Source organism: Peromyscus maniculatus, chromosome 1 (assembly GCF_049852395.1).
Source record: "Peromyscus maniculatus bairdii isolate BWxNUB_F1_BW_parent chromosome 1, HU_Pman_BW_mat_3.1, whole genome shotgun sequence".
NCBI lineage: Eukaryota > Metazoa > Chordata > Mammalia > Rodentia > Cricetidae > Peromyscus > Peromyscus maniculatus.
In genome coordinates this window covers 178,692,393-178,708,499 of record NC_134852.1, presented here as the reverse complement: position 1 = coordinate 178,708,499, position 16,107 = coordinate 178,692,393, and the positions used below count along the sequence as shown (strand labels likewise).

The window sequence follows — 16,107 nt, the reverse complement described above, 5'->3', positions numbered from 1 at the left end:
CAAAGGAAGCCAGAAATCAGGATTCTTTTCATGCTGGCAACAAATGCAAAATTTTAAGAACTGCTATGTGGGCCAATCACAATATGTCTGCAGGCTAAAACCAGCCAGTTTGCAGACTCTGAATAAAAAAAAAAACAACAACCCACACGCACAGGCTTCAGCACCAAGGTTCTACCCAGTATGCAGGCTGCAGGCATCCTGGAGACCAGAAAAGGGGGGCAGGAGGAAGGTAGTGGTTTCCCATGATTCCTGTGACATTACCATAAAAAGATCAAACTCTTCTTCCCGGCGAGCAATCATCTGGTTCAGGGTCTCGTCATCGGGTACTTCATCTTCTTCCTGGGTTAAAAACAGAATGATTGAACAGGCTTTAAGGACAGAGACGAGAGAGAGAGAGAGAGAGAGAGAGAGAGAGAGAGAGAGAGAGAGAGAGAGAGAGAGAGAGAGAGAGAGAGGTGGTGGTAGTATTCTGTCCTGTTTCTCCAGACAGAAAGGGAAGAGAAGGGCCCCTCAGTTTAGTACCTGCCATTCGTATTTTGTGAGCTTTTCAAACCGTCTTTCCAGCAGGAAATCTGTCTAGGGCGGGAAATCTGCTCTCTAAGAAACACCAGCTCTCCTGGGTGTGGATCTTTTCTGTAACTTTTAAAGCCAGCTACTTAATGTCTCCCCGCCTCCATGACCTCATCAGCAACATAGGCGTGACATGTACTTCACAGGAGGATGCCAGCCTTAGCTACAGAAACCCACAGGAAATGACTGCTTACTGTTAATTCTACTAATTCCACTGATGATACTGCAAACACGAATGTTTTTATTTTCAAAGATTTACCCAAAACAATGAGTTTCTGTCACTAAGTAGGAGGACAAGCCATATATATCATACATAGGTACTGAATATGGAACATTTAAGATACGTTGAATCAATGGTTTCCAGTAGACACTATTGTTGCTGGTGGTTCAAACTACACTTAGGACACAATTAAAAACTATCAATATAAAAATACCCCCAAACTCTACCCAATTAAAACAATCTAATGAAATTTTTTAAAAAAGATTACATAAGACCTACAAGTTCCTAAATTTTATATTCAGTTAAACAAAGGCACATTATCTGCTAATTTCTCAGAAATCAGCAGTTCTCAAGGTTTTAGGGACTAAACCATATGCTGTGGCTTCCACGATCTTAAAAAAATACCAGCAGCCTAAGAGAGATGATGTCAGCTCCCAAGATACCTTGCATGCTGCAGGGACTTAGTCTTAGAAATGAATGCAACTCAATATAGTACATGACCCAAGACAATAATTACTACTGAAAACCCTTCCAGTTTAATTCACCCCCATGTTTTGATTAAAGTCAATCTGTCTAAATATTACATTTCACATGACAAGGAGGTAGACTTGCTGGAGACGGGGCTCAGCCCTTACCAGATTGTGTACCTGGCTACAGCACTAGTGAACAGAGGTCTCCATTGCCTTCACTGTGATACAACCACCTGCATCTTTCCACCCACACAAGGAGGTCAGAGGTGTCCCCAGGCAAGATGCAGATTCTCCTAGAAACTGCCAGGACATCCGTTCACAGAGACCTGAGTCCCCAGAGCACAAATTGTCTAGGAAGTTTACAAGAATTCTTGCTGTGTTCTTTGTACCCTCACACTTCATGCCAGCTGTGATCAAGGTACCCTGCGCTGCCCTGGACTTCTGGGACAGAAGCCATTCACTGCAGTCTGCAAAGGTCCCCCATTGACTTCCAATCAGGGCATAGACCACCAGAGCCTGGGAACAGCTGCCCGACACAGTCAGAGTCGGGAAGGGACGTGGAGTCCCGACAAGCTGCTGACAGTGAGGAACAGTTGGCATGGAACTCCCCTGTAGGCCCTACATGGTGGACTGTGGGCCTGAGCAAGAGCAGCCTCTCCCGGTGGGCTAGGAAGGCTAGCAAACACGAGGCTTCCTCGCCCATCATCTCACTTGGGCAGGAAACATTTTTACAAGGCCTTTCAAAAAGTCATCAAGAATGCAGGGGAGACTCCTGGCTGAGGACCAGCGCTTCCCACATCATGCTCTGTCACTGTTCATGGCATCTAACACAGGGGCTTAAATATTTTTATCACATTACTTATTATTTGAAATGTATTTATTATATTATTTACTCGGTATTTATTTATTACGGAACTACATGTGCTATGGTGTATGTATGGACATCAAAAGACAGCTTGTGGGAGTCAGTTGTCTCCTTCCAACATGTGGGTCCTGAGGTCCAAACAGTGTGGCAGGCTTGGCGGCAAACACCTTGACCTGCTGGGCCATCTCACTAGTCCACAGTGTGTATAAGCAAAAGCAAAAGGCACCTGACAGTCTAACTCCCAAGTCTGTATCAAATCTTCAACTTTAAAAAAACAGAGATGGTGAGTTATTTAAGATTTTAAAAAGGCTTTAGATGTGTGCAGATGTTTGAGTGCCTATGAACAATTTTATCTCTCATCATTTTCTGAAAGTCAACAGGTACCAATATATATATCAGAGAAATTAGGAGGCACAACAGCAAAACACGCCTCACTTTTCAAAAAGATTCATTTCAGGCTTCTTTCACATATGAGTCTCTACTTGCCATGCAGGCTCATTTCAGAAATGAAGACTACGTAAGAAAGACTTTAAAGCTTTACCTCACCCACCAACACCCAAGGCAGTCTCTCCCGAGAAACCTGCTGGCCACACTGGTCAGGGAACCAGGTAAATGGATGGAGTTAGAAAAAAAAAAAATCATCCTCAGTGAGGTAGCCCAGACCCCAAAAGACAAATATGTATCACTTATAAATGGATGTTAGCTTGTAAGCCTTTGCCAGTCATGCCATAATCCATAGAACCACAGATGTCAGGCATGGAGCAAGGGTCTAGTTGGGAGGGAGGGATCTTCCTGGGAAGGAAAAATAAAGTAGTTATAGACAGATGGGGGCAGAGACTGGACCAGGAGGGTCAAATGGGTTGCAAAGGGAAAAAGGGGTGAGGGGGAGAATACAGGGAGGGTCAGCTAAAACTAAGGGCCATTTGGGGGATTATATGGAAACCCTAAAATGCATAAATATATCAAGGTGATCTAAATGGAATCAACACAAAACAGGGGGCGTGGGTGGGGGTCCCTATGTGGATATCTCTCATCACCCAGTGAAGACTCCAGTTCTGGAAATGGGCTACACCTAATTGAGTTGTTTGCCAAGGGGCCCCATGAGAACCTTCCAAACACCCAGAATATTTCCAAGACTTGATTGCTCTCCACAAATTGATGGTAGAGCCCCCTTGCTGAAGATAACACCTACACAACTCACTGAACATGGAGAAGTCAAGCTGGGGGTGCCTACCCAGAGCCTTCACCTTTACTGACTTGTGTTCAGGGTCCTGGCAGGTACTCTGCATGCTATACCAAGGCAGAAAGGTAAACACCAACCCAGTTATAAACGCTGTGATCCACAATGGTGACGTGTATGCAAGATGGGCTAGCACACTAGTGTTACAAAGTCTGTGGGATTAACCAACCAATATCTGACTGAATTTAAGGTCCGCTCCTTGAGATGGAACCTATCCTCAGTACTACTTGGATGGCCAAGAACCTGAGACTAACAGTCTAGAGACCTTAGGGGAAAACCAAATACTCCTGTTCTGCTAAAAGAACATAGCAACAAAATGACTCTAATGACATACTGCTATACTCATAGATCAGTGTCTTGCTCAACCATCATCAGAAAAGCTTCTTCTGATGATGAGAGGAATAAATAGAGGCCCACAGACAACGTGCAGAGAACGAGAGCAATCTCAGAACACTGGGTGTTAGATGGGATGTCTCCATCAATTCCCTTCCCTCAAGGTTCAGGGAAGCCTGTGGAAGAGGAGGTAGAAAGACTCTAAGAGTCAGAGGGGACAGAGGACACCAAGGAAACCAGGCCTTCTAAACACAGCAGGAATGGCACACATATGAACTCACAGAGAATATAGTGGCATGAACAGGGCCTGAACTCACAGAACAGCTTGAACAGGGCCTGTACAGGCTGGGAGTGCAAGTGGACACAGGCCCACATTCCTAACCCAGAAGCTATCTCCACCTGATAACCACTCACAAATAAGAGAGTAAGAACCAATGTGGACTTGGGTGGGTGGGGGGCTGGGGAGGATCTAGGAAGAGCTGGAGGAGAGGGAACCATAATTAGAATATATTATATGAAAAAAAATCTATTTTCAATTAAAAAATTAATAAAAAAAGACCCTTAAAAGAATTTAAATTTTAATTTATAGAGGACTTCAAAACACAAAACCAAACTGCATGTACGCAGTGAGAATAGTATTCTATGTAAATATGTAAAATAAACTTATGCTAAGCACAGGTACCCAATGGACAGCTTCACGGTAAGAACTGATGCTGATGTTCTGCATTCCAGATGTTACAGACATGTTCTAAAACGTACTGCAGGTTCATTTTAGGCCGATGATTTGTGTCTCTGTATGGGTCTGTGTCTGTAGAGAGTGGCCCTAGGGCCTCACACCAGCAAGGCAAGTACTCCAGTACAAGAGCTATATTCCCAGTCCTCAAATGAATAGTTAGCATAAAATGACGGAAACTGGTCATCTAAGAGAGTGAAATGACTCGGTAAAAGACAATCAAAACACTGTTTGCACAACTCTGGAAATTTTTGTAAATAGAGACTTTAGGGCTTGGGTGACTTTTTCCTCCACCTCGGCTCAGTTCTTAAAAAGATCTTTTTTTGTGGTGGTTAAGGTCGAGATTTCAAAACTCATGAGCTAAAGACACCATGAAGGGCATCTTATAAGTGTGTTGGAGTAGTCCCATCCCCGATTAAAAAGCATCAGAGACAGGGCTCTGCAATATGAGAGGAGGAAAAAATGAGGTAGGACCTAGACTGTCTTAATCCTGCAGTTTCACAGTTTGCCTATAGGAGGCAGCACTCACAATACAATAAAATATACTTGGCGGTACCAACCCCAAGGGGAGAGGGAAGTATCCAGAAGCTAAGCTTTGAGAATCCTTTGGCAATAGTTCTTAAGACATTCATGTGAATAACTTTTAGAGGTTTTCTGTGTTTGGGATATAAGATAGCAGCTAATTTAGTCAATTTTAATTAACACCAGCCCAGAAAATTCTTTAAGGAACAAAGACATTATTTTTTAATCCTTTGGGGACAAAAGGTCACTGTTAGATTTCAGAAACTTGGCTTTCTTTAATACCTCATTCTCCTCTTCATGCTCCAATATGGCCTGAAGGAATGCTCTCCGCTCATGGCTGGATGACTTCTGATCAAACATGCCGGCCTGGATAACCTTCTGATCCACATTCAGCTTGTATTTGGCAGCTGCGAGAATCTTTTCCTCTACACTGTTGACAGTGCAGAGCCTCAGCACCCGGACCTCATTTTGTTGGCCAATGCGGTGAGCTCGGTCTTGGGCCTGCAGATCCTGTTTTTGAGAACAATATGCTGTGAGGATCCAGGCACCAGGATGAACCCACCAAACAGGGCTACCTAAGAGGGAGATGTGGGAGGGTTCCATAACCAGCCTTTACAAAGGTTAGATTTTGCTTACACGTTAAAACACACACACACACACACACACACACACACACACACACACACACACACACACACAAGCTATTGTCTTTGGAAAAGTTCAAGGTCATTTCCTACTGAGGAAGTCTGGGTTTAAATTAACCGTGCCAAGTGAAATAATATCCCAGGATTTGACATCTAGCTCTAAAAATAGTTTACCTACCTGTAGGTTTGCCATGAAAAATAGCCCTCCATTGAAACAAAAACCAATACATCTGATGTCAGAATTAAGATTTAGATTATTACCTACAAAAACATTTTCAAGTAGGAAGACACACAGTCTCTCCATTGCAATGTGTTAATGACACTATTACATCCTTGAATTGTATTTTCATGTGTTGTGTACACACACACACACATACACATCATTATACACACAAACCTACCTACATTCATACATATATTATACAGATAGTGACTAACCAGCTACCCAATTCCTGGACCTAGTCCTATCAAAAATGCAGTATTTCGTATTTCATTTTACAAGTACATCCTAGTGTATCTGGAAATGCAAGTGATTGCTGGTAGGATAATAAAGTAGTGAACTGGGGGAGGAGCCAGTGGGGGGAAATTGGCACAGTATGCCAAAATGTAAATACTGGACATGGCTCTGCCTGAGAACTCACTTTATTATCCTGAAGAAACTACCATGGGTGTCCATAAATATTATAAATAAGAATGGGCGTCTTTTAACATTACCTATTCTTTCTGTAATTTTTTTTCTTAAAAGAGGAAGTAAACATTCAACAGTGCTGGATTACCGCAGACTGCAGTGTGCACCAGCAGACACACGAATTATCAGAAGCCTCAGTGGCACAGAGCTGAAAGTGGGAACTAGAAGTTGTGAATGAACATGTACACTTGGTCCCATGTGTGTACATCTACCTACGCCGTGAAAAAGGTGAGCATCAAACGCCAACATGCCGACAATGTCTACAACACCAGCATGCCGACAATGTCTACATTGCCCACTAGAGGCTTTATTTTTAATAGTCTTCATTTTGTTTATACACATCTTAACAGTTTCCTCAACTTTAAATGTGTTAATATTATAGAATGAAAAAGGGTTTAGTGAAATGTTTAAGTAGAAACTTTCATAAACTTCCGAAGCCATCCCCTAACTTTATAGCTACTCAAAGTTATTTTATTTGGTATGGTCCTTTTATTTTTTTATTTTATTTTTTATTTATTTATTTATTTATTTATTTATTTATTTTTGGTTTTTCGAGACAGGGTTTCTCTGTGTAGCTTTGCGCCTTTCCTGGAACTCACTTGGTAGCCCAGGCTGGCCTCGAACTCACAAAGATCCGCCTGCCTCTGCCTCCCGAGTGCTGGGATTAAAGGCGTGCGCCACCACCGCCCGGCTGGTATGGTCCTTTTAATCGCATGGTCCAGGTGAGGGACCAGGTTTGTTGCTGATTAGTTATTTACACACATCCCCTTAGATCGGCCATGTTTTTAGGACAGAGGTCTATGCTGTTTCTTGCATTCCTAGCATTACACTCTGAATGTGGCCGACACTCAGCTATGAGTTTGTCCTTCCAATCAGCCCAGGTTCCTGTCATCTGTGCAACACAAGGGGACAGTGGACAAAAGTGTGCCCAGGAGATTTGTTTCGGCCACAGGGACCTGTGAAACCGGGCAATTAATTTAGAAGACATGTGAACAACTTCATGTAAACATATTGTGCTGAACCATGACCACAATGGAGATCAGACCATCAGATGATTTTCTAAAGCGGACAATGTAAAATAGGTAACTAAAATGTTTCCCTGTGGAGAGCTCAATCATCTCTTCTAACACATCTTCACCAGGACACCTAAGCAGCAGTCAATGACAGGCTCTCTGTCATCAACCTTTCTTTCCTTTAGAACTAAGGTGAGCCAATCGTTTCTGTAACAGGGATCATAGTAAAGATTTGGGCTCTCTGAGCCAGAAGCAGAAACTTGTGGTGATATATTGTGTCCCCCCGATATGTTGTGCACCCTAGTAAAACTTACCTGAGGACCAGAGGAAAAAGCCAGCCACTATATTAAACATAAAAGTCAGGCAGTGGTAGCACACACCTTTAATCCTAGCACTCAAGAGGCAGAGATCCATCCGTATCTCTGTGAGTTCAAGGCCACACTGGGAACAGAGCCAACCATGGTGGCATACACTTTAATTCCAACACTAGTTAACCATAAAGGTCTGGAGGTCTGTACAGACAGACAGGAAGTGACAGAGCTGGGCGGAGAGAGGACGTGGGATTGCAGGGACAGAAAGGCATGCAGGCATGGGCATACAGAAAGAAAGTAGGTCTCTTTGGAGGCTGAGGCGTTGGGGTGAGGTGAGGTTGGCTGTGGCTTGTCCTATTCCCTGATCTCTCAGCTTTCACCCCAATATCTGTCTCTGGGTTTTTATTAATAAGATCATTTAGCAATTCGTCTTACAGAAACTGTTCTCTCCAAAGGGACTAGACCCTTCACTAACCACCAGCTTCCTATTTACGCTCCAAACATGAAAACTAGTTCCCTCTTTGAGGCAGTGACAGACCAGGCTTGCCCAGAAGGGGTAATAATCTGCCCTCTGTGTAAGAGGCTGATGGACGCCAAGATGCAGGTGGCAGCAGGTGACAGGGGAAGCACAGACACAGGGTGGACTGTCCCAGAGTCCTCAGGAACTTGTTGCAACAGTTTTGGTGGCAGCGGCAGCAGTTTGGGTTTATGTGGTTAGATCACCTGTCTATCTGGAAAGTCGCCACAGTGGGCATTTCTAGGATGGAGAGGTTTAGAGAATCTGAGTCCCTAGGCAAAAAAAATAAATAAATAAAAAATAAAAATTAAAAAAAGGCTGCATGTTACAAATAAGAGAACTAAATGCTGTAATTATTGGGTAGTTCAACATTTCTGAGATTTCTATACATTTTTTTTTTTTTTACTTTGAGTTTTTTTTTTTTTGTTCTCTGTTTGAGGCAGTACTGGAGATTAAACCCCCAGCCTCACACATATTATTTTAGATGAACTATATTTCCAAGCCCTGCTTTTATCTGACAGGGTTTCTCTGTGTAGCCCTGGCTGTCCTGGAACTCACTCTGTAGACCAGGCTGACCTCGAACTCAGAGATCTTCCTGCCCTGTCTCCAGAGTGCTGGGATTAAAGGCCTGCAGCTTTCTTTCTGCTGTTGGTGGCTCACCACCACCACCACCACCACCTGGCTTGCTTTTACTTTTGGAGACAAAGCATCACTAAATGGCCTAGGCTGGCCCTGAAGTGATTCCACAACGCCAAATGGGATGAATCTACCTGCTTCTGCCTCCCTCACAGCTGACATTACAGACCTGTGCCACAAAGTCCTGTCTATGTCTGGGGTTTCAATCAGTCATCTCAAACTTCAACACCCTCATTTATGGGAGATGATGTGTGGTGGTCTGAATGAAAATGGCCCCCACAGGCCCATAGGAAATGGCACCATTAGCTGGTGTGGCCTTGTTGGAGTAGGTGCGGCCTTGTTGGAGGAAGTGTGTCACTGTGGGTGGACTTACATTTCAGAAGCTCAAGCCAGACCCAGTGTGGCTTGTTCTCTCTCCCTGCTGCCTTCAGATCTGGATGTAGAACTCTTAGCTACCTCTCCTGCACCATGTCTACCTGTGTGCTGCCATGCTTCCCGCCATGACCATAGTGAACTAAGCCTCTGAACTGTAAGCCAGCCCCAATTAAATGTTTTCCTTTATAAGAGTCACTGTGGTCCTATGGTCTCCTCACAGCAACAGAACACTGACTAAGACATGATGTCTGAACTCTAGTAGAGGCCAGCCAAGAAGAGGGCCTCTCTGGAGACTTTATGGTCGACTGTTTTGTTATACAGCCATGGAACTTCCAGTTAATAATGGAAATCCAAAGCCGGGTTTCTCGTCAACAGTTTGAAGAGAGTCTGGTAAATGCAGGATTTTGTTGGTAATTCTGAATTCATGCATTCTCTCTTTGTTTCCCAGTAGTTCAGACACTGAAAGCAAAGAGGTAGGAAGAAAACCACAGATCTGTCACCCTGATAGGAATCCCGCCTGAACTGCAGAATGCAGTCAGGGATATCGATATAGATACATTAAAAGTGTTTCTGGCTGGGTGGTGGTAGCACACACCTTTAATTCCAGCACTCAGGAGGCAGAGCCAGGTGGATCTTTGAGTTCCAGGAGAATGACTGGGATCAATGTTCAACACAGAGGTACGCAGGCTCATTGAACTAGATACCTGGGGGAGGGGCAACAGCTATTCTTTAAGAGCTGTCTTTCAATTCTAATGTGCCCCTGCACTTCACTCCCGGCCAGCAGCACTTCCTGGAAGTCCCTACCACTCAACTTTCCCAATTACCATGAGATGGGCAGGTTACAGCCGAGGGTGGCCAACTGCTGAGGAGCCTGGGTGAGATGGACACAGTTCACGTTCATATGTGGGAAGTGCGGTCCCCACTTTTAGCAGTTGGAATCCAGGGGTGGCTACACTATGTATCTTAAAGGCAGATGCCCTGTGTCCTAGGGTTTGCTAGGAAACCTGTGGCAGAAAAGAGCTAGCCAACATTTATTCTGGAACCACCAAAATGTCCCTTTTAAAGAATACATTTAATGATGCCTAGAAAAAAAGCTAACATAACAAATACTCTCCATAGGATAGTGCGTGCGTGCGTGCGTGCGTGCGTGCGTGCGTGCGTGTGTGTGTGTGTGTGTGTGTGTGTGATTTTTAAATGACATACAAAATAGAAGGTTAACTATCCTATACTAACTGTTCAGGAAGAAGTTATCTGACTCGCCTGGAACTCAGTCTCCTTAATGGCAAAACCGTAAAGAATAACATCCATGCCCTCTCAGGGTGATGGAGGAACTGAGTGAGGCAAGGCACACCAGGAGGCCCGTGCGGAGGGAGTGCTCGGTGGGTGCTAGCTCTTCTGTTCTTCAGTTTGTTTCTACTATTTCTGGTCCTGGAGGTCAACCGCAGAGCCTCATGGCAACTGAGCTCACAGTCCGCCACTGAGCTCCACCCCCAGCCCCAGGAACGGTTTTGATTTATCCTTCACCAGATGCAATTTGCTCAATGGCAATCCCAAGAGATGGGCTTAAGACAGAAGAAAGCGAGTTTCCCAGCCCACTCTTGGGCTCTTCACAGGCCTGGGTATAACAGAAATAGCTGCGCTCCAAGGGAGATAAGAAAACAGCCATAATAATTGGTTGGGCTATTTCTCCTTTGGAGAAATTGCCCGGTCATTTAGAAATGTGCTCTGTCCTATAAACGTGAGTGATGAAACTGATAATCTTTCCCTTCCTCTCCAGGGGGAAGCCTGGGCGCCCAAGGAGATATGCGCACCTGATGAGGATTCCAGTCGCTGTCAAAGATGACCACAGTGTCCGCGGCCTGAAGATTTAAGCCCAGGCCCCCAGCTCGTGTGCTCAGCAAGAAAATGAAATACTGGGACCCGGGTTCATTGAATTTTTTCAGCAAAGCAGCGCGATCCTCAGACTTGGTGGTGCCTGAGGGGATAAGAAAAATAAATTTGCCAATTAACTCGTGTCCGGAAAAGGCAGAGAACTAGACAAAAATGCCTGCTTCCTTGAGAAACACACCCCCAGTCCTCTCAAGCGCTGGTGAGGTAATGATTGGGGTTTTTTGTAGTTTTAGAAGGAACTTAAAGCATTTTGCAATTAGGAAAAAAAAAAAAGATAGAAAGGAAGAGAGTGTTTACCTGCTTCTGACCATATACCTTTGTAACTTTACAAATTCTAGAACATTTTTACTCTAAGATGCAATGAAAACATTATTTCTGGACTTAAAAATAACTAATAATTTAAAAGCCACCCACATACATGTATACACACATGCTTGAAAACAGTGATTATAATGGGCTAAAGGAGCTTTCCTGAGAGGCATTAGATCGAGGACTTATTTCCCTCAAGAGAATTAAAACAAAATGAAATCTGCTCTCCACTGCCTTAGCATTCATGTTGGTACTAAGGACAGGATGGTAAAATCATCCACGTGAAGGGACTGCTCCCATTCTGAAGACCAGAAGCCACACTTTCTAAAGGTGAACCTCTGTGTTTCTGAGACTGACACTCTGCTCTTTGGATTAAAAGATGATGCTAAACTAATACCAGTCAACCGAGCAGGCTGTTAGATACCAGGGTGGTCATGATAGGGAGTTTTGAAGAGTACAGACTCAGCAAAGATCACCAATCCCGAGTGTGGGCACTCACTTGTGGGCACACCTGTGTCCCACTCTAGCCCTCTGGAACATATTTATCCAGCCTCTTCATAAAATACACCGTGGAAATGGCAGCACAAAACTTCACCAGGATTCCACCTGAATGTATTTCGAAAGGGAAGTGGTGATGCTGGATTCTGAACAGGCTGATGGGGAAAATCTAAGCATGTTACATGATACTCCCTGGCTGGCTGCTGTACAAATGTTATTCCGATGCATGGTTCTGTTTTTAAGATGAAAATATACCACAATTTATTTCAGAGGATTAAAACACTTAGCTGACTCCAGCCAGAGGAATCAAGTTACTTACTGGGGTCAAGTTCCCAAACATGGGGATCTGTTTTTCACATTTAGTAAAAATAATGAGCATCCTCAGGAGGGGAGAGAGGCAATCCCCCAAATACAGCAAGCAGGGATTAGGAGCCATGGTCTGGGGGCTCTCGTAACAAAGCAATGTTCTTTAGACTAGGCTTGCTTTCTAAATTAGATTTTTTGTTTGGTGAACTGCTCAAATCCTTCCAGGGGGAACTGCAGGAATCTAGACTTGGGGGAGGGGTGGTTTATTGAGTGGGCTCTGAAATGTGCAACCCCCCCCCCTTTTTTTTTCTTCTTCCCAGAACTGGCTTGCTGAGAATAGAGCAAACCATTTGTCCATGATGCTGACGAACGGAAGACTTGTTTTGCAGCCGACCCTCTCTATACTGCCTTTCTAGTTACAGTCTTCTCCACAGAAAGAAAACGGTTGACTTCTGCCTGACTGTTGTGGAGACCCCTGTCTATTATTAACTGGAGAGCTTGCCACATGCCCTTCACAAAACTGCATCATGACAGAAGTGGGTGCAGAGCAGGGCTGGCTACCTCATGACTGGGACACAAGAAGCCTAAGGGAAGGGTTGGGGCCCATCATCTTCTTGAAAGGCATGTCCCCAGGGACCCAGAGACTCCCCACTAGGCCCCACCTCTTACAGCGTCAACCACCTCCCAGTATAGACATTCCGGGGAGCAAACACTTAACACACAGGTCTTTGGAGGGAAACTGAAGATCTAAGCTAAAGCTTTTATCCCTCCGGAAAGGGAGAATTCTATGTGAAAACCACACCTACCCTTTCGTTAGGAATAGTGAGGATTGAACCCACAACCTTGCACATGCTCAGTAAGCACTCTATCACTAAGCTGCAACAAGTCCTATAGGACACCCTAACCCAATACTTGATCTCCTTCCTACACAGGGTTCAGGTTGAGAAGATTATACCATTTTAAGCGTGTCCCAGGCACGTTTTGTGTCTTGACACACTTGTATGAAAGTAATGCCAGTGGCAGCATTAGTTTATTCACAAGGAATCATCACTCACATGTTTGTTCTCTGCCCTGAATTAAAGAAAAGCCAGGACTTCTAAAATGGGGAAAGGGGAAATTACGGCATTGGTTCAGCAGCAGCCAGGCACAGCAACTGGCACTTGGAGACTCTGAGGTTACAACCGTCAACAGTTGTAACCACTGGAAAATGACCTGGTCAAGTCTTAAGATATGAATAGAACCAACTGGGAAATATGCCTACCCAGGACGCAGTAACCTCAAGTGTAACACAGAGTCCCGAAAAATAACAGTGTCAAAATTCGTTAGTCAAAAGTCCTCGGGCTCTCCACCAGAGACCTCAGGCAAACAGATCAAGCGTGTATCTTCTGAGTGCTTAAACTTTAAAAGACAGCTGGAGACTTGACATATTACAAAAATAAACAAAAAATATTCAGTCACTTTCCAGGTAAAGCTATCCAGCATTTCCCATGAGAAGATCTAGAATTTCCTGGCTTTTCACCTCCACTGGTAGACACTGTTCACCAGCAACCTCTTCAGTATTGCTAGGGGAATCTCAAACTGCCCTGTAAGAGTTCATCCAAAGGCAAGCGATCCTCGACGAAGGTGCAGGGGATTTAAAGTGCTCAGCACCAACATCTATTTCATGTGTGCCAGACTCTGGTCTTGTGTGGGATACAAGCCATTACAGGAACACAATTAACAGCAAGGGGCAACTGTATTGAAAACTAAAGAATTTGCCGGAAGGAACACATGGAACACATTGCCAGACTGTCGTTGACTGCTAATTTTTTACTGAGTTTTGGCTGTCTTAAGAAATTTCATCTTCTGGATGAAACTTCACCATTTGCACTCACAAAGGAAACAAAAAAAATCGTTTCCCATGACAGTAAAACAATAGCATAGCGTAAGTCTATCTGTACAATCACAATCTTGTAGGAAAATATTTGCTTAGCTTTTAGCAAGAGATTTTTTTTCCTCCTGAAGCCAAAGTTGAAATGTCAGATTTAGTAACGAAAATCTGAAGGTGTTTTATGACCTGGATGATAGGGTGGTATGGGGAACAGCTGGAAGGTAAGTATTAACATAGCCATGTGTACAACGCTTTCCACTTCCAAAGTGAACGGCTGCTGTGTGTAGTGGAGGAAGCCTGTCCAGGCATCATGGTCCCCATGCAACACTTTTGCACAACTTCATCTCTCCTGAAAGAACTGCCTACTCGTCCTGTTTCCCTAGGTCTCAGCTGTGCGGCCAAGTTCAGAATCTGTGTTAGAATGCTGCTGATGGCCAAGCGAACTGCATTTCAAAGGTGGAGTTATTTCCCTGGGCATCCAAGTTAGAACCTGGTTTTACAGCTCAGCTTTGTGTCTGGGTCCAAATGGAGACTGAACTGACCGACACAAAAGACACTTATTTATTGGGAAAATTAACAATACCCATGAAGTATTTTCCCTTTTATCCTGCATGTAGCTTTACATTAGCTGAAGAGACAGGCAAACACAAGAGAGACTGGAAATCACTTTTTGCCACTTTTTTTTAAAAAAGATGTTTCTGCCACTGTTAAATGTTGTATTGTGCACTTTGCCTGTGTACATGTATATCACATGTGTGTAGTGCCCATGATGGCCAGAAGAGGGCACTGGAGTCCCTGGCACTAGAGTTACAGATGGTTGTCAGCTGCTATATGGGTGCTGGGAACTCAACCCAGCAAGTGCTCATAATTGCTGAGCCATCTTTCTAGCCCTTCATTGGTTTTATAGATTGAAATCTTCCCAGGGTATAGTCCCCACATGGAGATCCAAACAGAAGTGACAGGAAGTAGCAGTGTGAGGCAGACACCACAGAGTGGCTAGCACCCTGCAACCCAGGGCGAAATCAAACCTGTCCGCTTTATCCGAGCAGTTATAGGAGGCACCCACAGTGGGAGAGAGGGCTCCACTCCAAGAGAAAACAAAAACAACAACAACAAAAAAAACCTACTCAGATTTGACAACAGAGAGAGACTAGATGATAAGATTATCTAGGGACACACGTTCATGCTGACTTAACCATTCATCAGTTGGCAACTCTGGAAACAAAGGGTAAAGGGGTTTTAAATCATCAAGTGTCTCATGGCACAACCAACGTTAAATGAGAATAAAAAGCTTTCGTTAACTTAATAAGACCCCAAGAGGTAGGCCATACAGAAAATCAACCTAAAAACTCCAGTGAGAAAACATTTGCCAAGTGTGCTTGGTTTATTTCTAATTAACCATGTATGGGGGTTACTTAACAATAACACTGCACTGCATCAGATAAAAATGGTTATTAGAAAGGCTGGGCTCTCTGTACTCAGATCACATGCATCCTGCACATAAACCTGCTCTGATCCCTACATACCACTTCTTGACCACATTATCCATTGCTGGACTTCCACAATTGCCATTTCTTTAATCTCTGAGATACTACAGTCAGTATCGAATTTAGCCATGTAATTTAGGGAATATCCCTAAATGTATATTTTCTTCTATTCATATTTGCTTATTAATGTGATATTTAGATTTCATTCACTTTTTCCCTTCTTCTTTTGGAGGCAGGGTTTCACTATGCAGGCCTGGCTGGTCTAGTAATCACTATGTAGAACAGGCAGGCCTTGAACTCACAGAGGTTCACCAGTCTTTGTCTCCCGAATGCTGGGACTAAAGGTGTGCACTAACAGGCCCAGTCAAATTTTGTCCTTAAATTTAGGCAACTTCTTTAAATAGTTTGTGTGCTTGGTAGTTTATGTCAACTTGACACAAGCTAGAGGCATTTGGGAAGAGGAATCTCCATTGAGAAAATGCCCCCTCTGGATTGGTCTGTGAGGCTTTTTCTTGATTAATGAGCAATGTGGGAGGGCCCAGCGCACCGTGGGCAGCGCCAACCTGAGTAAGTGATCCTGAGATGTATAGGAAAGCAAACTGAGCAGGCC

The 16,107-nt window shown here is 44.0% G+C and overlaps 1 protein-coding gene across 10 annotated transcripts in view; it reads right to left on the bottom strand.

Moving 5' to 3' along the window:
- The window catches only part of Smarca2 (SWI/SNF related BAF chromatin remodeling complex subunit ATPase 2), a 171,897-nt gene that overhangs the window by 61,645 nt on the left and 94,145 nt on the right, over nucleotides 1–16,107 (bottom strand). For all 10 annotated transcript variants that reach the window (XM_076561683.1, XM_076561663.1, XM_076561668.1 and 7 more), the window contains 3 exons: nucleotides 10,949–11,112; nucleotides 5,236–5,463; nucleotides 262–339 (listed from right to left, as the gene is read on the bottom strand). In XM_076561683.1, coding sequence (XP_076417798.1) covers nucleotides 262–339; nucleotides 5,236–5,463; nucleotides 10,949–11,112 — 470 coding nt within the window. The remainder of the gene's footprint in view (nucleotides 1–261; nucleotides 340–5,235; nucleotides 5,464–10,948; nucleotides 11,113–16,107) is intronic.